Source organism: Protopterus annectens, chromosome 12.part0 (assembly GCF_019279795.1).
Source record: "Protopterus annectens isolate FY-2018-M chromosome 12.part0, PAN1.0, whole genome shotgun sequence".
NCBI lineage: Eukaryota > Metazoa > Chordata > Ceratodontiformes > Protopteridae > Protopterus > Protopterus annectens.
The window spans coordinates 1,237,318,792-1,237,344,712 of NC_056746.1; the positions used below are offsets into that span (position 1 = coordinate 1,237,318,792).

At 35.7% G+C, this 25,921-nt stretch overlaps 1 protein-coding gene across 4 annotated transcripts in view; it reads right to left on the bottom strand.

The window, feature by feature from the left end:
• Positions 1 to 25,921, bottom strand: part of RALY (RALY heterogeneous nuclear ribonucleoprotein) — a 2,391,440-nt gene that overhangs the window by 20,979 nt on the left and 2,344,540 nt on the right. For all 4 annotated transcript variants that reach the window (XM_044090254.1, XM_044090253.1, XM_044090255.1 and 1 more), the window contains 2 exons: positions 6,602 to 6,747; positions 2,816 to 2,858 (listed from right to left, as the gene is read on the bottom strand). In XM_044090254.1, the coding sequence (XP_043946189.1) occupies positions 2,820 to 2,858; positions 6,602 to 6,747 (185 nt within the window). In that variant the 3' untranslated portion in view covers positions 2,816 to 2,819. The remainder of the gene's footprint in view (positions 1 to 2,815; positions 2,859 to 6,601; positions 6,748 to 25,921) is intronic.

The following is a 25,921-nucleotide window of genomic DNA, read 5'->3' on the forward strand; positions in this document are numbered from 1 at the left end:
TAAAAAAATCCATGCAATTCCGCTGCTTAAACTTTCAACATGAAGAGGAATTGCATGGATTTTTTTTTTAAAAAGTAGTATCAATACTACACTTAATAACAATACACTAGATGACTATGAATGTTTTATCGCAAATACAGCTTTTCTGCACTGACAGCATTCTCGGCAACATTCCGCTCTAATGTGAAACATCATGCTGCCGACAATGCTGTCAATGCAGAAAAGCTGTGGTTGCGATAACGTGTAAGTACTCAGATTTTGTATTAGTATGTATTTTTTGATGGACATGAAGTATGAAACTTAAATTTATGACATTATTTAGTGACTTCAGTGTCTTCAATAATTTGTCACAAAAACAGAAATTTTATGAGATAGACCTAAATATCAGGCAGAAATTTGGACATTCTACAAAATTCTGGATATCTGAAAGATAAGATGGAGAAGAAGAATGCTGCATATTTGTTTGGTCTTGAAAGGCCTACATTTACCATGGAACTGCCACCTTTCCAAAAGGTCAAGAAGGCTGACCTCTGCTGGTCACATATTTTATTACTGTGTCAGGTACTTTCCTAACAACAGTCATTAACTGTGTGTCATTGCTAATGGTTTCTTTAATTAGTTAATGATACATAAATATAGACAAGAGTAAAACTGATTAATTGGGAGCAGTCTGGAATGCCTTAAAATATATACTTCCTACATTGTTGTTTATATTTAATTACACTGGGTGTATGAGCAGAATAAACTAGGGGTGTATCAGTCTGTGGTTGGGTTGAATTTGGTCTAATCCTTTAATTTTAGGGGGTGCTGGAGGGGCTATTCAGCTTTGCTTTTCACACCACTTTGTTGAATAATATTACAACTCTGTTAGCTTCAGTCTCTTCTCTTGGCACAAAAATGCAGCATAAACAATCAGGTATGGTGAGAATGAATGGAGGATTAAATGTGGAAGGAAATCTATACTGCTTCTTTTGTTGTAAGCAGAAAAATCAGTAACATAAAATAATACAATATTGATGCTGTGATGGGTTACCGCATTTGAAATTAAAACAAAATTGCAGTGTTATGCAAGTAAACCTTGGCTAAGTTTGGCAAAACATTTAATCTGCGCACAACATTTGGTTAATTAATCCCACAGCAGGTACGCTGCAGCTATCTTAGTTAAAAGAGGTATCTATATCTAATCTAAAATACATACTTGTAGGTAGTAGGAAGATTTTTAGGAGAGATGCTACAAATGCAGTAAACAGACATTAATTAATTTTCTATATCTGCCTCTTCCTCTCCTCAGAAAAACAATTTCCATAGACTTAACCTTACCGATAGAATAATTATTATGGGTGTTGAGCAGGGTTGCATCAGACTGCTTGCACGCAGTGATAATTCCTACCAACTTCTCAAATCTATGTAAAATTATATGTGATTTATGGCAAAGTCTGGATAGAGACAAGTATCTTAAATGTATGCATTTCCATCACTTCTGTTTGTCTACTCTAGTGCTTTCAAAGTTGTTATGTGTCAGAGTTCTAAACCAAGAAAGATATGAATTTGATGGCTGGATTGGTATGCCAACCACCCCATGCAGTTATAACTCAGTTTACTGTCCTGTTTTATATAAACCACCAGGTTTTGAGTGTTGTGATGTGAGTTTGTTGTTTACAGCTGAATGGCAGCAAGCAGGTATCTATCTTTCATTATACTACCATTTGTTTTGTATGAACTTTGGCTTGCATGTTGAATATGAGGCAGCTATATCATCATGTTGAGATCATCCACAAAAATCAGATAATGACAACAGGTTTCCCACTACGCTAATCAGGTTGTATAATGATGTCAGTAATGCTTTAGGAGGGTATATCAGATGGTTGCATACAGTTGGGCACTTCATACATTGTACTTTAATTTACATGCACATATTAATAGAAGATTTACTTTCTTATTCTGTAATTACTGTTTTTGTGGTTGTTATTGTTAAGAGAGGACACTGGATATGTTTGGTGACAAAGAGTGACAATTATTCCTGGCTTGGCAGAATAAGGCCAATAATAATTTTGCCAAAGCAAAGCATAAGCCATATTGCTTATGACTTTTATTTTAATATGAATTTTTAGCAGAGCATGAAATGTAAAAAAGAAGAGGTGTCTTTAACAGTGGAGGAGAGGGATTCTCAAAGTTTTGGGCGTAGGTTAGAGAAAGGCTAGTTTGAAGCATGTAGTTTGGATTGGGTTGCTTGCTCTCAGACATGGTGACTTCAGAATTTTTACATTTTATTGTTATGGTATGTGGAGGGGGGAGCACAGCCCCTCACTGTATTATGTTTTTATGATACGGGAATATGGGTTTGAGCTACGATACATGGTGATGCCTGATTCAGTGCTGCATTATTTGATTAGCATTATGGAAGCTTTGTGACATCATAAAGTATAAATAATAAAGTTGAATGAGGCTGGGGGTAGGAATGCACAACTCCTCTACCTCCCACATTCTTCAACGTCTAATAAATATCCCATACGTATTTATCAGTGTTAGTACTCATGCATTTTATTTTCTAGGTCTGATTGTGGCATCACTGTAACAGGGAGCAAACCAAGCAGCTGGATTTTGGCTAATGATGAAACAGATGAACTGAGTCTGTAGCACACCTTTTATATGATTACCTATGGCAACTTGTATTATGGAAAATGTATTTGAGTCTTTAAAAAAGCTATATAGTTATTTCTTCTCCCAGACATTAATTAAGTGGCACTAAGAATCATTAAGTTATAGTTTTACAGACAGCAATAATGTCATCTCATCAAAATAGAGTAAATTATACCTGTTTATTGTAGTGCGGCATCGTCTGTGTAGTGGTTATTCTCCTACAAGGTAAACAAAAAGACAGAAATTAATAAAACTCTCTCCACTGTCCTTGCATGAACTGTTTTGGGTAGAAATTCTAACAATCCTTTCACTAGCACAACATGCTTTTCTACCAAGAACATATTCATGTAAACTGTATGTCTGACAGAAAGTGTTTGATTTCCCATTCATCTTTTCTTTTCAGTGAAACCACAAGTCTGTGCAATACCCAGTGAACTATTAAATATGACTTTTGTTAATTTAAGGTGACACTGATAGTAGAAATATTTTTCTGTGCTTTTTCTCCCATCTCTTTCTTCAATCATCCCAATAACTGACTGTATTATTTGTTTTGAGTAGTTGAGAGCTGGTCTTGGGAGGCCATCATGCAGGCAATTGTCAGGTGTTTTACTTATATGAATGCCAGTAAACTCTATTCCCTACTTGGCAGTTCTGATAAGCAGAGTACTCTGAGTGCTGGGTTTCCAAGCATAGGCAGTTCTGAGCATGCTCAAAATCCATGTGCAGCATCTGCTGCTTAATGAGCATGCCCATTTGCCCTTGTTCAGCACTTCAGCCACACCCATCCACTATTTGGCACCTGCGTCACATACAGTGGATCTAACTCTCTTTCTCCCATAAGGAGCAAGCTGGTAGCAGGTTGTCACTCCTACCCATCCTGAATGGCACCTTCAGCACCAGTGACAGTGATGGATCCCTAGTTGCTTGAATGACAACCAGGTCTTCTTCCTGCTGCACTAGTGCAGTATGTAGCACAATTACAGAACTAATGAAATAATAAAAAGTGACGGTTTGTCAACTCTTGGTTAAACACAGAAAATCTATTTATTGATGTCCATGCAGTCGGCTTTTTCTTCAGATGCAGTCAGCACTTTGTTCAGAAAGTAAAGCTTAGATGACTCAAACAATCTTTACATGCTGGGATTCTGCTTGCCATCTAAAAGAGTCCTGCAGTGGCCTAGCAACACAGTAGGATGCTATAACGCTAATAAGTCTATAAGGGGAGCTCAGCTTATGTATGTTGCTTTGTATTCAATGGGCAGCCATATTTTTTGCAAATTGGGTAAAGCCATGTAGTTTATAATATTTATATAGTAACAAGGGATGGCATTTTAGTATAAGCAACATAACAGTTTTCTAAAAATGCATGAAACTAGATTGGGGTGAACAGAAGTTTTTACTATAAAAGGCTGATGCATAAAAAGTCAAAGTTGAAAAGCTTAAAGTATGCTTTTCCAGAATAAAAAGGCAACACTGTCAAAGTAATAAAATAAGTAAAATATTTATAATAATCTTTATAGGACAGGAGATCCTCCAGCACCACTCCTTGATGGGGGGGGGGGGGGTTGCTGCCAGCATTCCCACAACTAATATATTATTACTCTGAGGTTGCTCAGTCTTGAAAACAGGTGAAATGTTTGATTCTGCACAGAAACCAAGCTTTTCTATTTTTTTGCAGTTCTTTGACTTAATAGTTAGAATATAGTGAATACGTCTGGAGTGTTAGTGTGTGGGAGATGCAATGTCCACGTGGATGATGCTGGAGAATTATCTCAAACAAAAGAAGTATTCAGGAAAATATATTTCAGGCCTTTTGGTTCAGATTTCCATATTCTGAAGTAGATCTCTTATACATTTCTACTTTGGCTGCATCAGATAAAAAAAAAGAAACAAGGTGGTATCTGAGTGGATGCTTTCTCATATCCACTGAATTTCAGACAGCCAAGTGGGCACATGACATTTTGTCAGCAAGAATTTATTGAAACCTCACATCATCAAAACACTTGTATAAAAATGACTCATTTTAAGACTTTTTCAGGGGACTATGTCCTTTGGTTCCCACATGGGGGTCTGTATCACTCATATACCACCATGTTAATTATACTAACTCCAAGGCTGTGCAATTTTGGGAGTAAAGAAATACTTGAATTTTGGACCGAATCAAGTACTCCCTTTCCATTGACACTGTGCAACCTCCAACTTTGTATGGTTAAGGCAAAAGGTTAAAAAAAAAAGAGTTAAGTTCAAAATATGATATTTTGACAAAGCCTTGTTGACGACAATGAAAATGAAAACAAAGAAACTATGAGTAAACGGATTCCCCAACTCATCTCTACTATGATGTTGCCGCTTGTCAGGAGTATATGCACTGATTTAAGTAGCTAATGATCGCAAGTACTGATTGCTGCATACTTGTTCATGTACAAGGATCTGGACAGCTGCAATAACGTCTGTGTTGCACTCTGCAGGCTATTTTTTAATACTGCATTATTTATTGTCACTAATGCAAGTTGTGAGCTCTTGCCAAAAAAAGTTGGACACTGGGATTTCTGGGCAGGTTGCCTAGGACACAAAGTCACTTGCATGGCGTGTACTTGGCAGGGGTTTTCCAAAATTTATCAGGCAGTGAGAGTTGCTTCATGTAAATGTAGTACTACATGGGCATGGCCAGAACCATAGTTATGGTGGGGTGAAGAGGGCAGCTACCCTAAGAGCAAGGTACTGGGAGCATGATTAGCAGTAACATGACAGCTTACAGCTATCCATACTCTGCAAGACCTCTGCAGAGCAGTGCACAAACAAACCACACAGTTAATTACTGCATTGCACGCATGCATCCCTATGTGAGAAGCTGCAGGAGATAAAGCAGAGCAGCTTTGCCCTGCCAGACTGCCTATCCAGCTACTGCATGTAAGTCTGTGTGTATGGGTACAGGGACAGCATCTGAGTACATAATGTGATTGAATGTAGATGTCCACTTAGTATGGATGTTTGTATGTGTGCTGGATGACTGCTGGCTGATGATGGTATAGATGGGGAGATTGTGGATTCAGGGTGTGCTGGAACTCGATGCTTATATGTCTTTCTGTCTGTCTGTGTTGGTGAGTATGAGAATGTCTGTGCAGGTATGTGTGTGTGTGTGTGTGTGTGTGTGTGTGTGTGTGTGTGTGTGTGTGTGTGTGTGTGTGTGTGTGTGTGGTTTCCACTATCTGATACAACAGGCTGAATAAAACAGAGATCCAGACTATAGTGGCTCTACTCTACTAGGCCTCCTCTGTCAAACAGTGACACACACTTATGCACACACAAACACTTATACATATAGAGGCATGCACACACACACACACACACACACACACACACACACACACACACACACACACACACACACACACACACACACACACACACACACACACACACACACACACACACACACACACACACACATACTCACCTGCACAAACAGCTGCTGATGTATATAATTTTTGATTATGTGTTTGTGTGTGTGTGTGTGTGTGTGTGTGTGTGTGTGTGTGTGTACGTGCATGCCTCTATATGTATAAGTGTTTGTGTGTGCATATGTGTGTGCCTTTTTGCGGGGTGCATGCGTGTCTGTGTTCTGCTAAGAATCAGTGCTACTTATTTGTCTGGGATGTTAGGGTACTCAGCTAAGCAGTTGTTTAAATAACTCAGTTGAGTGACTTACAGTCATGCATATTCAGTATTAATTAGATATAGCATTTCTGTGAGTGTGCATGACAATGAGTCACATTTTAATGGAGAGGTGTAACTCGGGTTACATGTGCAGTGTGACGTCTACTGCTGTGCTGTGCTCCATGAATTCCACTCTTTGAGTTATAATACACTTCTAAATATGTGTACCATCTTAAAATAGAGCAGCAAGATTCATTTGTACTGCTTATCTAAGGCTAATGATATGAAATGTATTTTTTCTTACCAAGTCATCTTCGCTATCGTTTCGTGTTACTTCATCTTTTTCATCACCGTTTAATGGTTCTTGTGTGTTGATTTCTCCTGTTTCTGAAGATGAGTCATCTTGAGAGATTTCATCTTTATTTTCATCTGCTGCCTTCTTTGTGTCTTCTAAAAAACACCAAAAGATATTATAAGTTGCTTCATGTTCTCTTACATGGCTTCCACTGCTTGATTCTTTGGAAAAGCTTAGTGTGTAACAATAGTTTTCTGTCCCACAGATGGCACCAGAAAATGATACACAGTGTTCAGACTTTATGAGACAGTTGATTTGCTGGTCAGATCTTACTATACTGAGATAATGTTACATTTTGCTTTTGACTTCAAAGTGATTGACAGTTGATACACATTTATTTCAACAGCTATGTTGCTAAGAATCTGTTGATGAGTATTAAGCATTCTATACCCTTGCATAAAAGTGTAATGCAAATTTTTACTGGATTCTATACTTACGTTTTCCAATTCAGTCATTAACATCATCTCAAAGAAGAGAAGCAGATTCTCTGTGTAAACAAAATACATGCCTGTTGCTTCAAAAAGTTTAATGGAGAAACACAGCTGAAGTCATTGTACCTAGATAAGCAAACCATCAAGGCGATTAAGAACTTGAAGCCATTGCACAACTGAACTTTGCAGAAGTTATTACTGTGACCAGCATAGCTGCATTACACCTATTACTGCTGTTGTGTTCTTGAGAAAGTTTTCCAAACTGACCAGCCACGGTGTGGGATTGAATTCCCAGCTAAACAGCATTAGACTGAAAGAGCTTGGTCCTCCTAAGGTAGTTGTAGCTGTTAAGAGCCCTACAGAGACTTGGAAAAGTACAGTTACCAGTTTTCTAGGCCCTGAATCCAAAGATATAGACTAAATATGACTGCATTTCTTACATCAGTATCTGACTTAAACCACCCTTATTAAGAGCATAGCACTAAATTTTGAGCAGTTGAAAAAGAACCTTCTATTGCGATCTAAAACCGGAAGTTTGGTGATTTCTAAAATAGATAATTTAAGGTACTAAATATGTGTTTAAGAGTCTGTAGCTTTACTGCTGTGTGTTTGCAGTTTTACACAAAGTATATCTCTTATTTTTATTTAATTTAATTTGAATTTGATCAGCAGGGTAAAGCACTGATCCATGAGTGACCCTTTTTCAGAAATGGACAGAGAATTAAGGCTATGAGCTGTTAACAAGCTTCTTCCAATAGTCCAGGGTTGGACTCCCTTGACCTCTATCTGCTTACTGTTTGACTGTGAGACAGTAACTTAAGCAGGCAGTGCTCTGTGACAATTGGGCCAGACTCCACATTGGTCTCCTGGACTGCATGAATTGTAACTATTTATGAATCTATGAACCTAACAGTATGAAACATAAAGAAAGGCATAGAAAAGAAGTAACAAAGATGATACTTTGGTATAGTTTGCTATTTTTAAGTAGGGGTATAATTTTTAAGTGAGGAAAGGGCTTGTGCAGCAATGTTAAAGGATAGTGAGTTAGATGTTAAGGTGTTAGTGTGGGAAATGGAACAGGAGGTAAAGAGGGTCAAGATAATACTGATTAAAAGAGGAGTGGACAGTGATTAAATGATATAGACTTTAGGAGATAATTAAACTTTGAGTATTCATTTATGCAAGCTGAGAAGCTGATTTTTGAATACATTGTATTCAGAATGGTCTCTTAATTTTTAAACGAATGTTATTCTGGACATTTGGACTTAAGTATTTTGAAGAGCTTAAGTATTTTGGCATGTTAATCATAAGTGAATATACAGGATGAAAGGAGATTGACTACTGGATGGGTACAGTGACAATAAGCATTTACCAGACCGTGGTGGTATAGCAAGAAAGGAATTACAGGAAAAAGCTTTTAGCGTATTCGTCTGTCTCCGTCTCCAGCCACACCTATAGGCATGAGCTTTGGGCAGTGACTGAAAGGATACGATCACAGGTACAAATGGTAAAAGTGAGGTTCCTTCATATGATTACTGAGCTCACTTTTCGCTCACTGCAGAGTGATGAACTCAGCAATGAGCTGGTCTTACCCCAACTTTAAACAGCAACCCAAATGTGCCCTAGCTGGTTGTAGTATTCAGTAATAAATGTACACATGAAAGGACCCCAAAATACTTAAGCTCTTCTACATAAGTAAACTGCTCCCTGCCGACCTGCCAAGAGCAATCCATTTTTTTCTAAGACAGTACAATGATCTCTTATTCAAAGGTGCTAATTTTCATCCCAGCACTTCACACTCATTAGAAAATACCACTGTCACTTTTTCTGTATTCTGTCACCATCCATTACAGGTACCTAATGTTTATACTGGGAAAGACACTGTTGATCATTCTGCCTGGCTTGATGTTTCCCCACTGTAAGCTACACAAGTGTCTAATGTCAACAGAGTTGCACCCAGTCACTAACATGATGATTCTGCATCTCTTTGCTATCTGCCTGATAGCTTTTTCATGCACTTTTAGGTGTAAAACACATAGGAGTGGTGGTGCAGTCAGGAGGATTTTACATGATTTGTTTAGAGTTTATGCTGATGCTTTCTCATATTTTGAACACACTTTGAGCCTGGAACTTCATAGCTCATTCTTGTTATTGGACTTTAAAATTGAAGGAGTACGGCAAAGAGTACAAGAAGGCTATTAGTGCCAGTAATACATTGTCATCAACAGGATATCAAGGAGCTGCAAGTCGTGAATGAACAGGTAAGACCAAAGCTGATGGCAGCCTTATTAATAAAGCATCTCACTCTAAAAGAATCACTTACCACCTTTAATAACCATCATGTAGTCACTGACCATTTCTGCAATGACAAGACGTCTGAGCTACTTCTGTACGTTTCTCCCATCACAAGCCACCAGTCATGTTCCCCTGCTTCTCCTTGCTGTCTAACTTCAGTCTTACCTAACAGTTCATTAAGGAGTCCCTTCTTGTCAATTCATGTGCCATCCCACTGTAGTTTGCTGTATTTTTTCAGACCCTGTAATTAAGTAGTTATACACTTTATTTTTATACTTGCCAATCAGTACTCGTGCTGGTCCTTTTTTAAATACTTTAATATTTTCTTCTGTGTTAATGCAGTTCTTTCTACATTAAACCTTACTAAAGACATAAAAATAAATGGATTCATGTTGATTTGCCAAAGGCAGTTTCAGCGAATGGAAACAAATCAAAAAACATTTGCTAAAACCACCATCAGTAAACAATACAACAAATTTCTTTTTGTAGGAGGGCAAGCCACCCTACTCCCCCCACGTAGGGGGACACCCCTACACCCCTGGACTTGTATATAACAACTCTAAGATCACACACAGATCCACTGCTGGCAAAAGTAGTTTCTGGGAACAGTACTCACTCTTTTTTTGCTGAAACTGCATTCGTTCAAATGACATGCTTCCAGTAGAAATATACCAAGTGCATACTTGAACATATTTTGAGTTTTGTTTTTTAGAGAATGGGTGAATGTTCTTCCAGTAAAACGCCACTCACTGCTTCACGGCAGCATATCAAGGTACACTGAAGCTTGGAAAAAAAAGTAAATGTCCACCATTTTTTTATGTTCACTAAACATGACTTTGCTGTTTGATAAAATAAAAAGTAACGTTCATATTTGTCTGCCTGTGTCTGTGCATTGTTGCATGTGAGAGAGAAAGACAGCATGAGTGAGAGACGGTGCATACCAAGATCGCATGCAGTACATATACAATAAGAGGTATGAAACTCTAATGTTTGGTATTCCTAAATGAATGACTTGATTTTATTTTTATTTTAACATTTGTTTACCAGGAAAGTCTGATTTGGAACTAAGCCAATTTTCAGCAGTGGCCTGGGAAGAAACACTCCAGATGCATGTCATTGTGACGTGGGAAGAAACCGGAGCACCCGGAGGAATCCCACAAGAACACAAGAAGGACATGCAGACTCTGCACAGAAGGCACCCCATTCGAGAATTGAACTGGAGAGCCTTTTGCTGTGGGGTGACAACGTTACCGCTGCACCACTGCACCGTCTGATTATTCCTAAATAATTTACAAGTCAAACAGTTTTCTACCAATGACAGGCAGAATTATGCAGGAAAATCAGGGACAGTTAGGAGGCACTGGAGGGGCTGCGATTGCAATGCCTTGCATTCTATGATTTTTATTTTTCACTCATTTGATCACAATGAATGATCTGAGCTGTATTCAGGCAACAAGGTGGCTGCAGTGAGTATGTATCTGTCAATGTGTGCATGTGTGCCTATATGTCTGTGGTTCTGAATGTGTGTCTGTTTAGACATTAAATATTTATATAATTTATATTTTAAATGTAAAATAATTTCTCTAACAACAATTATACCTGCTACAGTAAGTTTGAAACAATAGGAGGAGGAACTATCCTACATGAAAAATAAAAAAATATATAGTAATAACAAAAAAAAAACATTTCACAGATAACTCATTCTGTTAGTGCAATAATGTCCTCCAGGGTGGGCATTATCAGGCAATGAATGCCATTCCAGGGGTAGTAAGGCTCTCCTCCAACATCTTTGGGTGTGCGTTAATTCCCTGATTATGTCCACCCAGTCAGGGATTATTGCTTGCTTGGAATCTGGCCTGAGCAACCCCAGAAAAATATGCCCATTTACGATTTTTTTTCTGCTACTTCCAGACTTTTGTTTAATTCCAGGGTAAAATGCTTAGCAAATGCAGCAGTACTGAAAAGATGTACTGTATGTTGTATGCCTTCCAGAAAAAATACAGTATTCATGTGTGGGGAGTACAGTCTAGAAAGTGGTATATTTTTGCAAGTTAGTATACAATTACAGAAACTCTGACTGCAACCCTGAATATGGCCAGTGTTCAACTTTCTTGAGATTGAGTCCTCTTCAGTTTAGCAGTGTCAACCTTGCACAAATACTGATGTACAAGTCCAATAGAAACATACTGCTCAACCTCTTACTGCATGACATCTTGACAAAGCCTAAAATAATGGTGGAACTGAAGCCCAAAAATAGGGATAGATTTTAAATATTGCTCCTATAAACTTAGAAAGTTGTTAGAATAATAGGATTTATGTTAGTTAGCATGCATTTTCTGAAGGACAGAAAGTCTGAAACTTGAATGTCTGTCATTATTTTGTGACTTCAATTCACAGTGGCTTGCCAAAAAAAACACAAATTTTATGAAGATCAGACAAAAAAATATGAGGCAAAAATGTAGGGTTGTCAACCATCTGGAATTTTTCTGGACTGTCTGAAATTAAGGGACAGTGTCTAGAAAATGGACACTGTCTTTTCTGGACAGTGTATTGTCCAGAAAAAATAAAATTAATTGTAGTGCACCTCGGCTGCGACAACTCATTGTGGCTGGGAGATTAATTTTCTTTTAATTAAAAAAAAAAATAATTTTTTTTAAGGGTGTTCTTCTTTAAGAATGCCCTTTGCATCTGGCCGCACAGATGCAGAAGATGAAAATAGGTTGCAAACACTTACTGTGTCTTTGTAGTCAATTGTTTATGTGTTCATCTTCCTTGTATGTGGAATTTGAATTCCAGAAGATGTTTGGACTGCCCAGCGAACCACAAACAGACAAGTGAGAGGTAGGTGTGTGTGTGTGTGTGTGTGTGTGTGTGTGTGTGTGTGTGTGTGTGTGTGTGTGTGTTTGTGTGTGCGCGCGCGCGTGTGCACGCGTATGAGGGAGGTCGGGGGGGGATCATACCTCTCAATTGCCCAGATTTTCACAGAATGTCCAGACTTTTGCCTCATATTTATGGCCTGTTTCTCATAAACTTGTGTTTTTCTGGCAAATCACTGACAAATCATTGAGGACTGAAGTCAGAAAATAATGGCAGACATTTGAGCTTTAGACTACATATCCTTCAGAAAATTCATACTAATGCAAAACTTGTTCTATCAAGTTTTTAAGTTTGTAAGAGCAATATATAAAAGGTGTCCCTATTTTTGGGCCTTTGTTCTGCCATTATTTGTGGCTTTGTCCAGATTTCTTGCTGTAAGAGGTTGAGAGTTATGGGGGGGTGTAAGAGAGAGGTAGGGGGTATATGTGTGTGTCATAACTCTCAACTGTACAGATTTTCACAGAATGTCCAGAATTTGCTTTATATTTTTGGTCTGTTCCTCAGAAAAATTGTCTTTTGTTGACAAATCACTGGGTGATCTAAGGATTAAAGCTATGAAATAATGACATGCATTTGAGTTTCAGACTTCATATCCTTCAGAAAATGCATTCTAACACCTAATTATGTTATTCTAGCAACTTTCTAAGTTTATAAGAGTAACATTTAAAATGTGTCCCTAGTTTTGGGCCTTCCCCCATTATGATAGGCTTTGCCCAGATTTCTTGGTCTAAGAGGTTGAGAGGTATGGTGTGTGTGTATGTGAAACAGGGAGGTAGGTGTGTGTGTGTGTGTGTGTGTGTGTGTGTGTGTCTGTGTGTGTGTGCGTGTGTGTGTGTGTGTGTGCGTGCATGCATATGAGGGATGTCGGGGGGGGGTCATACCTCTCAATTGTCCAGATTTTCACAGAATGTCCAGACTTTTGCCTCATATTTTTGGCCTGTTTCTCATAAACTTGTGGTTTTCTGGCAAATCACTGACAAATCATTGAGGACTGAAGTCAGAAAATAATGGCAGACATTTGAGCTTTAGACTACATATCCTTCAGAACATTCATACTAATGCAAAACTTGTTCTATCAAGTTTCTGAGTTTGTAAGAGCAATATATAAAAGGTGTCCCTATTTTTGGGCCTTTGTTCTGCTATTATTTGTGGCTTTGTCCAGATTTCTTGCTGTAAGAGGTTGAGAGTTATCGGGGGGGAGTGTAAGAGGGAGGTAGTGGGTATATGTGTGTGTCATAACTCTCAACTGTACAGATTTTCACAGAATGTCCAGAATTTGCCTTATATTTCTGGTCTGTTCCTCAGAAAAATTGTCTTTTGTTGACAAATCACTGGGATGATCTAAGGATTAAAGTTACGAAATAATGACATGCATTTGAGTTTCAGACTTCATATCCTTCAGAAAATGCATTCTAACACTAATTATGTTATTCTAGAAACTTTCTAAGTTTATAAGAGCAACATTTAAAATGTGTCCCTAGTTTTGGGCCTTCCCCGATTATGATAGGCTTTGTCCATATTTCTTGGTCTAAGAGGTTGAGAGGTATGGTGTGTGTATATGTGTAACAGGGCGGTGTGTGTGTGTGTGTGTGTGTGTGTGTGTGTGTGTCTAAGAGGTAGGTAGCATATCCCTCAACTGTCCAGGTGTTTGCCTCATAGTCCTCATAAAAAGGATTGAAGTTGCTAAATAATGACAGACATTTGAGTTTTAGACTTCATATCCTTTAGAAAAAATATTTATAATGGTCTCTATTTAGTTTAGGCTTTGTCCAGATTTTTTGCACTAAAAGGTTGTGGTGTGTGTGTGTGTGTGTGTGTGTGTGTGTGTGTGTGTGTGTGTGTGTGTGTGTGTGTAAGAGAGTGAAATGCCCTAGTTAGTGTTAGCAGGTGGTTAGTAATTTGTTTAGGCTCAAAACCTGTACCTTAGCTATAAAAAACAAGAGCCTGAATCCTACCCCCAACTACCAAGTTGCATTTTACAAGGAACTGAGTTTCAGATGCATTTTTCAAGGAAGTTAGTTTCAAGTACATTTTCAGGGAATTGTGAGCTTCAAGGGAATAGAAGTTTACTGCTGCTCATGCTAAGTCTGTTTACAGTCTGCAACTGTTTTGTCTAGCAAATGGTATCACTACTGTGGTATAGAATTTTAAAGTAGTGTTAGTAACATAACAGGTAGCATACTTGCATTTTGATGTAGAAGGCTGTGGGTTCTATGTCCACAGGATGTAGATGGACTGCTGATACTGTGTTGTATTTTAAGGGGGTGGAGTTCTGCAGTCCTGAGTATAGTAACTCTGAACCTGTTTTCCATCCATTCCCTATTGCAATATTACCAGCTTACCATTTTTAATGTAAACATAGGCAATTTATCCTTCAAGGGCAGCAAGCTCTGGATTTGTATATGAAACACTGAAATATAAAGTTGTTTGCTAGCAGCAACATTTTCATTAGTTACAGATCTATTTAATGTGGAATTATTCAGATGGCTTTTACTTCTGCAGAAATTGTACATATTTACTGATACTGGTGGATTGTAATGACAGAAGTTTGAGTTTCCTTTTATAGAGGAAATGTTATGAATTGGGCAGTTTTGTCATTGTTGGTTCATATATTTTGTTTCATTTCTTACTGGAAAAATGTTCCAAACTATAAATGTAAAATGCTCTAACAAGTGGTGCTGTATTATAAAAGAGATATAATTTAATTATTATATATTATAATATATTATAATTTAATACAATCAGGAAGGTAGATCAAAGAACTTTTGCATGGTCCTAAAATGTGTGCAAGGGGCCTATGATTTGAAAACAGCCCAAAGATAAACTTAATGCATCACTGGCCAGATGCATTTTCTTTGAATGTGAGTTTCAATGCTGTTTTAGTGAACATGAGTTTCAAAGGCAGAGATGTTTTAATGCTAAGTCTGCTTTCATTGTGAGAATTTATTGCTTTGTTTAGCAAATATCTATCAGTGTGCTATGAAATTTGAAATAAATGTTTTAAATTAAATCCAAATATCTGTAATCATTGTAGAAGTAAAGCAGAAAACAGTATTCACACTGAGATTTTTGAACATTGTTTACGGCAACTGGAGAGAAATGGAGAAATAGCTAAATAATGGGACACTGGAATGGCTGCATGGGGGGGGGGGGTAAAGCACATGCATTTTGCTTCTTGTACATGTCCAGAATTTTTGACATGAAAAGTTGGTAAGTCTACAAAAATCTGGACAGTTTGCGGAAATCAGGACAGTTGAGAGGTATGATTGGGACCTCTACAACTGGTCATCTTAGTGGCATCCTACAAAATACCATTCTGCTTTGTCATACCAACCTCAAGGTGCCAGCTGAGAGTTATAGATTATATTGTCTCAACTACTTTAGTACTTCAGAGGTAGTATGCAGACAAGCATTTTAGACTCCCCACCCACCTTCATAAACATCCTTCATTAGATTTAGTTCAGGGGTTGAACGCTTACATTCTGGCTTTGCACTTTAGTTTACCTCTCTATTCTTGTAAAATTTTCAAGTAAATTGGCTGAAGAATTTTTGACTAAGGAAAATAGTCTCTATTTTGCACTGTAGTTCAGTTTGCCTCATAATGTTTATTATCTTCAGCTGAAATTCCTAATAGTCCAATACTGTTAATGCAGAGAATGTTCAGTTTGCAAGCTTCTCCACAGATATTCATCAGTAGGCTTGCATTGTCAACAAACAACTGTTGAATTATTTTACACAAACACTTGTTATCAAATGGGACGTGACAATTCAGTGCTAAATGCACAGGGTGAACATATTTAGGTGTTCTGGTAGCAAGAATGAATCAGCAGTATTTGTTTAATTATTTGTGTTAGGTGTCATTTCTCTCGGGTACAAAAGTCTGGCTAAGACTTTTTTCCTAATGGTATCTTAAATTGTGTTTAAAATCCTTATTCGATTATTTAGTAGAACTCAATGTTATATAACAAACATAGATAGCTCAGTGTTTTATTTTTTCATGAGTAGCTGTTCTTAGAAAGGCATTAAACATGGACAAGAAGGCAGAACAAGTTTTTTTTTTAATTTTTTGCAGAAATGACATCTGTTGTTACCTAAAACATATTTTTCTTTGTGTGTAAGATACTTCTGATGCATGTCATTGAAAATTTCAGCCATTGCTTTTTACACAATAGAGGATAAACTATATTTCAGCCTTAGAAGCAAAGACCTGGAGATTTAATTTAGAGAAAATATTTTTTTGGAGGGGGGGGGCAGGGGAGTGTGTCATCATTACACACTCAATCCTTAACTGAGTAAATACTGATTCTATGAAGCAGAAATAATTTGCAGAAAATCATATAACATAGATTTGGGGGGGGGGGGTACTGCAGTACATATTTGCTTGTAGCTTTAACACTGGAGCAGAGACCGCAAGGAAATGCTTGTTCTGTGCTCAGTCAACATTTACACTAAATAAAACTCCACTCCCTACAAGCTCTTCTCAACCTAGACAATGCCGATGTCTGTGCAGTCACTGAGACATGGTTTAGAGCAGCTTAGATCACACCAGCAGTGCAAGGCTATTTTTACACAGACCACAGACAGGGACTAAAGGTGAAGGTGTTTCGATTTACATCAAAAATAAATATACCTGAAGGTTGATCAAACAGGACAATGCACTTGATCATCTCCACGTTCAAATAATTTCTCAAAATTTTTTTTTTTATTTTTCAAATGCATTTGAATGAATTCCATAGTATTTATACATAACATCTTAAATAACTATGTACACTATTTACATTAGCCTGACACTATAACAGATCTTAATGTATATAAGTATGTCAAATCCATTATCAGAGTGTCTGATCAATTATTGTATAGTGTCAGTCAACGATAAGACTTTTCCCCAAGGGTTGTTGATAAATGGCTTTGGATAAACTCTTAGTTCTTTAATTTTAATTTCCAATAATGCTGTGGTCTTCAGTAGGCTGTAGAAGTCTTCCAAAGTTGGCATTGTGTTTGTATTCCATCTTCTTGTTATACACTTCCTTGAAATTGCAAGTATTGTCCATACTAGATACATGTTTGACCTATTCAAATGAGGACCTTCGTTCACATTTAATATCACAAGAGCTTTAGTAAATAAAATGATTCATTAAATAAAGCTTGTAGAAAGTTATTAATACCATTCCAAATTGGCTTAATTTTAACACAGTCAAAGAAAATGTGGTTCCAATCTGCATTGTGCACTTGCTCACATCTCCAACATATTCCTTTTATGAAAGAACTAATTTTACTGATTCTATCTGGGGTTAAGAATGTTCTGTGCAAGCATTTCCAATTAAAACCTTTCCAGTATTGTGTAAAGGATGTATATTTTATTGATAATAAGATATTTGTTTTAACATCTTCAGTTAACTGTATTGAGTGTCCTTTTGTTATATATTTCCAATATGAGGTTTTGGGTGTTGTTTTATAGTTTGTCAATATTTTAAAAAATTTTGAAATACTGTTTCCCATGTCAAAGTCAATATATATGATTTCATATATGTATTTTGTAAATTTAGGTATTTCTTTAAATGAAGAATTGTTAATTATTCTACTTAAATCTTGCAAATATGACAGAATACTCTGTAAAGTTAGCCAGTCCTGTTGTGGAATTTTGTATGTTGTTGTTATTACTTGCATACAGCAAGAGGTTCTCCGGTTCGATCCTCGGCTGGGGTGCCTTCTGTGTGGAGTCTGCATGTCCTCCGTGTGGTCGCGTGGGTTTCCCCCGGGTGCTCCGGTTTCCTCCCACATCCCAAAGACATGCTGCAGGTGGATTGGATACTCTACATTGGCCCTAGGTGTGAGTGCATCTGTGGAAGGTTGGGCATCTGGCTGGCAACTCGACACTGTAAAACTCCACTGCCAATCATGAGCAGACAGGTGATCCGCTGTGGTGACCCCTAACCGGGAAAAAGCCAGAAGAAGAAGTTTTTATTACTTGCATATCTAAAACTTTTAGTTCTTTGATACATTGGAGCCAACAGACAAATCATTTCTGTTCCCAGGAATTAATAATTTCTCTCTATATTTTATGTGGAAAGTTCTTTGTGACTATAAATGGTGTTAAAAGATCAAACCAGATTTTTAAATCTATATTTGCATTAATAATTTTCCTAAATGAGTCAATGTAATAATTAGTCATACGAGTTTTAGTGGGTTTAGTTATGTTACATTGCATACTAATACATAATATGCGCCATGGCAAATTGTTTTTATCTGTTATTTGAAATTGTTTTTGTAAATCAAATTCATTTACTGATATTACAGTTAGTAATTCTTTCTAATTTACAGAGTAATTTGGACTTATCCAATCTGAGATTGTTTTAGATATTGATGCTTTTATATATGTTTCTATATCAGGAAAGTTTAATCCTCCCTGTTTCCATGGTCTGATATGATGTATTAAAGCTATTCTGTTTCTTTTGGGAAACCATAAATATTTTATTAGGCATGAATTTATTTCTTTAAGTATATTCCTTTCTGGTAACAGTTGTATTGCCAAGGCTATATATATAGGATCTTGGGCAGTAAAACTATTTTTATTAACTGTAGTCTATCTTCAAATGTTAATATTATTTTGTTCCATTTTTCCACAGAGATGTTAATTGTATTGATGATATTATTGTAGTTTTTGAGAGTAATTCATTATTATCCTTGCATTACTCAATTCCTAGATATTTTAAGGTAGATTCTTGTTTCCCCATGATGTGATCCCCCTTAGTTTGCAGTTTTTTTTTTTTTATTTAAAAATAAAAATTTTGATTTATTGAAATGGAGTCCTGAAGTTATGTGAAATTTGTCAATTAATATATCTAATTCTTCTAATGTCTCTTCTTTTGTATTAGATAATGTTAGTAATATGTCATCAGCAAATAGCATTACTTTACAATTGTATTATACATAAACATCTATTCCTTTGATTTTTATATTGTTACAAATTGAATCTGCCAATATTTCAATAGTCAGAGCAAATAGAATCAGTGACATGGGACATCCTTGTTTAGTGCCTTTTGTTACTATACTGTACAGATTCAGAGGTAAAAGGACCTAACTTGACATACGCTAAATTATTTGTGTGTGTGTGTGTGTGTGTGTGTGTATATATATATATATATATATATATATATATATACACATATGTATATATATATATATATATGTATATATATATATATATATATATGTGTGTGTGTGTGTGTGTGTATATATATATATATATATATATATATATATATGTGTGTGTGTGTGTGTGTGTGTGTGTGTGTGTATATATATGTGTGTGTGTGTATATATATATATATATATATATATATATATTCTTTAGGAGATGAACAAAGGATGCAGGAAATTCAAATAGCATTAGGATTTTGAATAAATAGTCCCACTTTAGGGAATCAAAGGCTTTCTCTATATTTAAGCCAGTTATGAGTGTTTCTTTATTTTCTGTATTAACATAATCTATAAGAGAAATTATCCTTTTAATATTGTCATGTGTGTGTCTATGATATATAAATCCAGTTTGATCATTATTTATTGTTTTGGATAGTGGTATTTTCATTCTGTTAGTTAATATTGTCAAAAATATCTTAATAGTTATTATTTAATAATGATATAGGTCTATATGAGGTACAGAGGTTTGGGGATTTGTTTTCCTTTAAGATTGGTGTGATTAAGGAATATCTTCAAGAGGGTAGTATTAAAGCTTGTGACTGAACTTCTAATAGAGTTTTATGGAAGAGGGATAGTATCTTTGAAGAAAAAAGTTTATACATTTCCATAATTATGCCATCTACACCTGGAGCTTTATTATTTTTACCCTCTTTTATTGTATCTGTAATTTTTTTGTAGGATGTGGGTGCTTGCAGATCTAGTTTTAAATTTTCTGTTTTTTTTTTTATATTAGAACATTTTTCATCTAGATTTAATTGAGTGATATGTATATTTTCTTTTGGAAATATTCCATATAGTGATTTCTATAGGCATCAAGAATGTCACCTATATCCAAGACATTTTTCCCTTTATTTTGATTGGAAGACACTTTTAATGTTATTAGCTTTTGATTGTATTTTGATTCTTGTAGATAAATTATGTAGATATTTCGGAGAAGTGGGCAAGGTATTAATTTTTAGTTTTTCTAAAGCTAAACTAGTTTTATGTGTTATAATTTCATTGTATTTATTGTTTAATACTTCTACTTTCTTTTTCATCTCCAAATGATTTTGATTTTTTTCAGCTTTTACTGACAAAAGTTTGGATTGTAGATCTAATAAGTCAGAATTCCATTCTCTGATTTTTTTTATACCAAGTTAGGGTTTTACCATATATATAAGCTTTTAATTAGTCCCATATCATTATTTTATTTATCTCTGTGGTGTAATTAATATCTAAGAAGAACTGTAATTCAGATAATACCCAGGGTTTGAATTCTTTAATTTTAGTTATATATGTTGGAATTCTGGCATTAATGATTAATGGTTTGTACCAATTTTGAAGTTTTAGTATCAATGAATTGTGATCTGAAAAGGGTCTGGGAGTAATTGAGAAATTAATGATTTTAGAGTGTAAGTCATGGGCAGCAAATATTTTATCTATTCTAGTTTGGGTACCAAATCTGTGATCTTGATGGGAGAACAACCTCAATTTATCTTCTTTAAATTTGAAAGTATCTACAAGATGAAATTATTCTACTCACTTGTTTAAAGCTTTTGATACAGCAGATGTATGCAGCAGTCTTTTACTTGTAGTTTTAGAAATATCAAATATACAGTTAAAATCTCCTCCTAATATTAAGTTGCCTTTATAATTACTGGAAATGAAATTCAAGTGTTTTTTAACAGTTCCTGTTCCAATGCCTGGGAACCAGTATAGATTGGCTAGGGTCCATATTCTGTTATTATATTTAACTATTACTAATGCCATAAGATATACATCTGCGGTGGTGCAGCGGTAGCGTTGTTGCCTCACAGCAAGAGGTTCTGTCGTTCGATTCTCAGCTAGTATACGGGGAGTACCTTCTGTGTGGAGTCTGCATGTCCTCCATGCAGGTCGAGTTGCGTTCCAAAAGACATGCGCGAATGGGTGTGCCTTCATTGAAGGTTGGGTGTCGAGCTGGCAACTCAGCACCATGACAATCTACTGCCAATCACTGGCGACCCCTAACCGGAAAAAGCTGAAAGACAACAACAACTAATGCCATAAGATCTTCTTTATCTTCATTCTTATAAATGATTTCTGGGTTAATCACATTTGTTTTCCATAAAATTGTTACCCCTTTTGTCTTTGTCTTATAAGTGGATTGCACCAATATCATATATTCCTTAGTATTCCATTTGTAATTGTCATTTGTTTTGAAATGAGTTTCTTGAAGGAAGACAATTTGTGCTTTGTTCAGTTTTAAATATTTCAGTAGATTTGATCTCTTGTAGGATTGTTTAAGCCATTGGTATTTAAAGATAATAAAGCTAAATCCATCTTAGGTTATTTAGACTGTGTTTTTTTTTATTTTATTGTGACTATTAAACATTTTCCTCTGATAACTATAAAGTATATGTTTGAGGTTTTAAAGGAAACTGTCAGTTTTATACTTTGAGTGTTTACCAATAAAATAATGTTCTGGTCAGGCATACTAAAAATGTTTTTGTGAAATAATAAATTTAAATTAATAAATGTTAGCAAAACTAAGATCCACACTAGCCATGGAATGAAAATCATTCCTAATCTGATGGATACACCTAAGGATTCAGATTATCACTCATACCTTGACAATCCAGAACATCTGAGCTCCATAAATTAAATTATCATATGGAGGATATTTGTAATAGGAATAAGCAATATTATATTATTTTGAACAGATATAGTACTATTGTAGGTTAGACAGAATTTTAGTACAATATAAATTTCTACTTATTGTATAAGCAATTAAAATTTACATGAAAGACAGATAGCAAGCAATTCAATCATAGTAAAGTAGAATGTATCATATATAAAACCTTAGCAAAAGATTATAGCACACAGATATTTAACATATTCACCCTTATTGATGAAGTCTTTCAAAACTTATTACTTAATATAAATAGATGGCGATAATATTTATACCTGATGTTTATAATACAATGTATTTTACTGGATATATCAGAAGTTATATTTCATTGTTTGCCAGCATTTAAGTAATCACTTTGTTACTAACTTACTTAAAGCATCAAGTTTGTTTTATGTGAACATTGATGAAAGTGCATTTTAATTATCAGTGCATCCCTCTTCTCCCCATTTCCTACACACAAGGATTTTCATATCTGTCATTTCTTATTATAAAATGAGTGAAATTATAGGTTAAAAACAACAAATTCACTTATTGTGATTAATAATTACAAGTTCCTTTTCCATATTCATAAATTGCCATTTTATGGCACATACTGAAAGTTTTTAAATTTAAATGGCAACATTCTATTTTGTATAATCAGCAAAGGTTAACCTGAGTGATTACTGTCAATTTAATACTATTTGTTCAGCATGTGATTGTTACATTCTGTGACATTCCTAGTTCAGGCTTCTATTGTTTCCCTTGAACAACTTTGTCAGTTTGATGCCATGTAGAAAACATTAGTTACCTTGGTAACAGCTTAAGTATTATGTATGGTCAAGATGGGTTACAAAACCACAATTCAAGTTAAAGCAATTATATGACTTGTTATGCACATTTACTTATATGAGAAAATCATCATGTTTCCCCTTGATGTTCAACATAGTGTATGTCATTTATGACAAGTTAAAATGGGTCTATATCATTTCATTGAAAACTCATTTCATTGAAGCTTAATTCATTGACACATATTCACTGAAAGCTCACTTCACTGAAAACCCAATTCACTGAAAGCTCACTTCACTGAAAACCCATTTCACTGAAACTCATTTTGTTGAAAGGTATATATGGCCTTTTCCCCACTGTTGTGCAATCCTGTTGTTGGTGTATACCTACACATATATCAGTACTTCAAGCATGAGCAACAATGCCCATCCAGTTTTGCCAGAATACCATTCACTAGTTCATGTGATGTGTTTCCAGGCTGTTCTTAAAATATCCAAACCAATATTCGTCCTGTTGCATTTTACCAGCCTGTTTCATGCAGTGGCCACTCTGCTAGTGACCACTCAACACACCTTCCAGTCCCACAGATATTTCCACAAAGGAAATCTGATGACTCTCTAGCACTTCCCGGCAACCCTAAATACCCCAAGAATCAACTATCCCCATACGCCCAACACGTCCGAGCAAGCTCACCTCCCAGACCATTACAAAGGGTACTGCACAAGACCAAGTGCTCTTAGTCTTTCACAATAATGCAAACTTCCACTCTTATGTAAGTCCTTAATGTGTTTGGACCGAAATACATTTTAAATATAAAATTGCGCTTTTTATTTATTTATCAAGAATCAACTTAATGAGCTAAACAAAGTGTTGGGAGACCATCAATATGTGTACATGTGGTTTAAAACAGCTCTTTTATTACATATATATATATATATATATATATATATATATATATATATATATATTTATTTATTTTTTAAACCAAAAACTTCATTGCCAAGAATCATGTCGGAGGCTCCTTAGAGCCCTTAAGGATGATCATCACTCTGTCTCCATTACCATAGCAACCTGGGAGCATCTGTTTCTGTTAGTGTTTCTGTGTACTGCATACCAGAGGCTTGCGATGCACCTGAAACAAAGCTTCACTTCACTGCAATTTCAAGCCTAAATTCTCTCCCTTTCAGCGAGGCAGCAGCCAGGAAAAGAATTATATGCTGCTTTGTTTGGCTTGTATATAAAATGTAAATAGTAACCCATCTTGACTTGCCTTTGTGAAGAATTGTTGGACTCTTTGAACATTCTGAATAAATTACTACTGTTTCTAAGTTGTTCAAGAAACCCTCCTTTTTTTTAATAAAATCATTTGATATTTTGAGTGATGTAGTTGTAAGAGTTATTTTTTTGGGACAGCTATCTTGGAATCAGTTTTTTTGTTTCTTCTTTCTAGCATCAGTCCAAGGATTTGTTTATTTTATTCTTTTATTCTTTTAAGAGTAGGGGCCATCCATTCCATTTCTTCTGGGATAGAGACTATGTTGATGTTTTTGATGAATATAGTAGCTTCTTCTACGTCATAAAAGGTTCTCATCTCATTGCCAAGAGGTATTTTTATCTTGGCTGGAAAGGCCAGCTGTGCTTTAATGTTGTTTTGTTTCAACAGTTTTATTATTGGCCAGACTTTTTTCCTTTGTTCTAGTATTCTGGAAGAATAATCATTGTCAAACCTTACCAGGCTTTGATTGTATTTTAAGGGTGTTTTTCTCCAAGCAGATTTTGCTATTAGTTCCTTGTCCAGAAATGAAAGAAATTTTATAACTATGGATCTAAGTGGAGTATTTGTTGAGTTAGAAGCAGGTTTCCTCAGTGCTGTATGCATCCTTTCAATTCCAAATGAAAGTCTCTCTTTCAAGTCTAAAAATTCAGGAATCCAGGTTGTTAAGAATGAAATAATGTCTTCTCCTTCAGTGTTTTCAGGCAGACCAAAGATCCTTATGTTGTTTTTCTTTTCTCTGTTTTCTAAGTCACCTAGTTTGTTAAGCAGCCATGTATTCTGTTTAAGCAGAATTTCTTTCTGGAATTCTTCCTCTTTGAGTCTCCCTTCAATGTCATTTAGAGAAGTCTCTATATTTGTTATTTTTGTATGGTGTTGCTGTAATAGTTCCTTAAGAGTATCAGTCTGTTTTTGAGAATTTAATTTGAGGTTTTCTAAGTAATTTTTAAAGCCATCCATCTTCAAAGATAGTTCCTGTAAGGTAGATGTCATCAATTGCAGTTCTTTTTTTCAAAGCAACATCTGGGTGAGAATTCCTTGAGTTGTTCATATTCAGTGATTCAATATATCTCCAAGTTACTTGACAGGAACATTTTTGTATATCTCCACCAAAATTGATATTTATGTAGTTTAGTAGTTTATCTATAGATGTCTGACATTTTAAACTTGAAAATAATAACATTTTCCTATATTATTATATGAGTTTATGGAGCTCTCAAAATTCACTGTTTTCAGTTGGCCATCTAGGCTCCACCCACTCTACGTTCAAATCATCATAGGCAAAATCCCATACCACTTCCTTGCAAGCTATAGGTCCCACTCAATGACCCAGGAAACCCATAACATATACTTAAACTTAAATGAAATATTCAACCCAATACTATATTCACTATTAAGTGGGAATCATATATGAAGCCAAACGTACAAGCACAGAGATTCCTGGATTTTGTAAACACAAACTCCTTGGACCAGATTGTCAGTACATCAACCAGGCGTTTAACCATACTGGATCTGGTCCTAATAATATGGGAGAGTGCTGCACACCTCCTACTGAAATGTCTTCTCTGGTAAGGTCATACCACAAAATGGTTTCCTTTGAAGTAAAAATTAAACCTGGAACTCCATCTAACCCTGGAACATCCAGGAACTACTCTAAGGCTAACTTCTTACTATTAATTGATAACATAGCAAAATGTCAAGCCCCCCCCCACTGCCTATGCGGGACTGTTCACAGAAATACTCTGTTTACAGAAACCCTATACAAGCATGTTAATAGC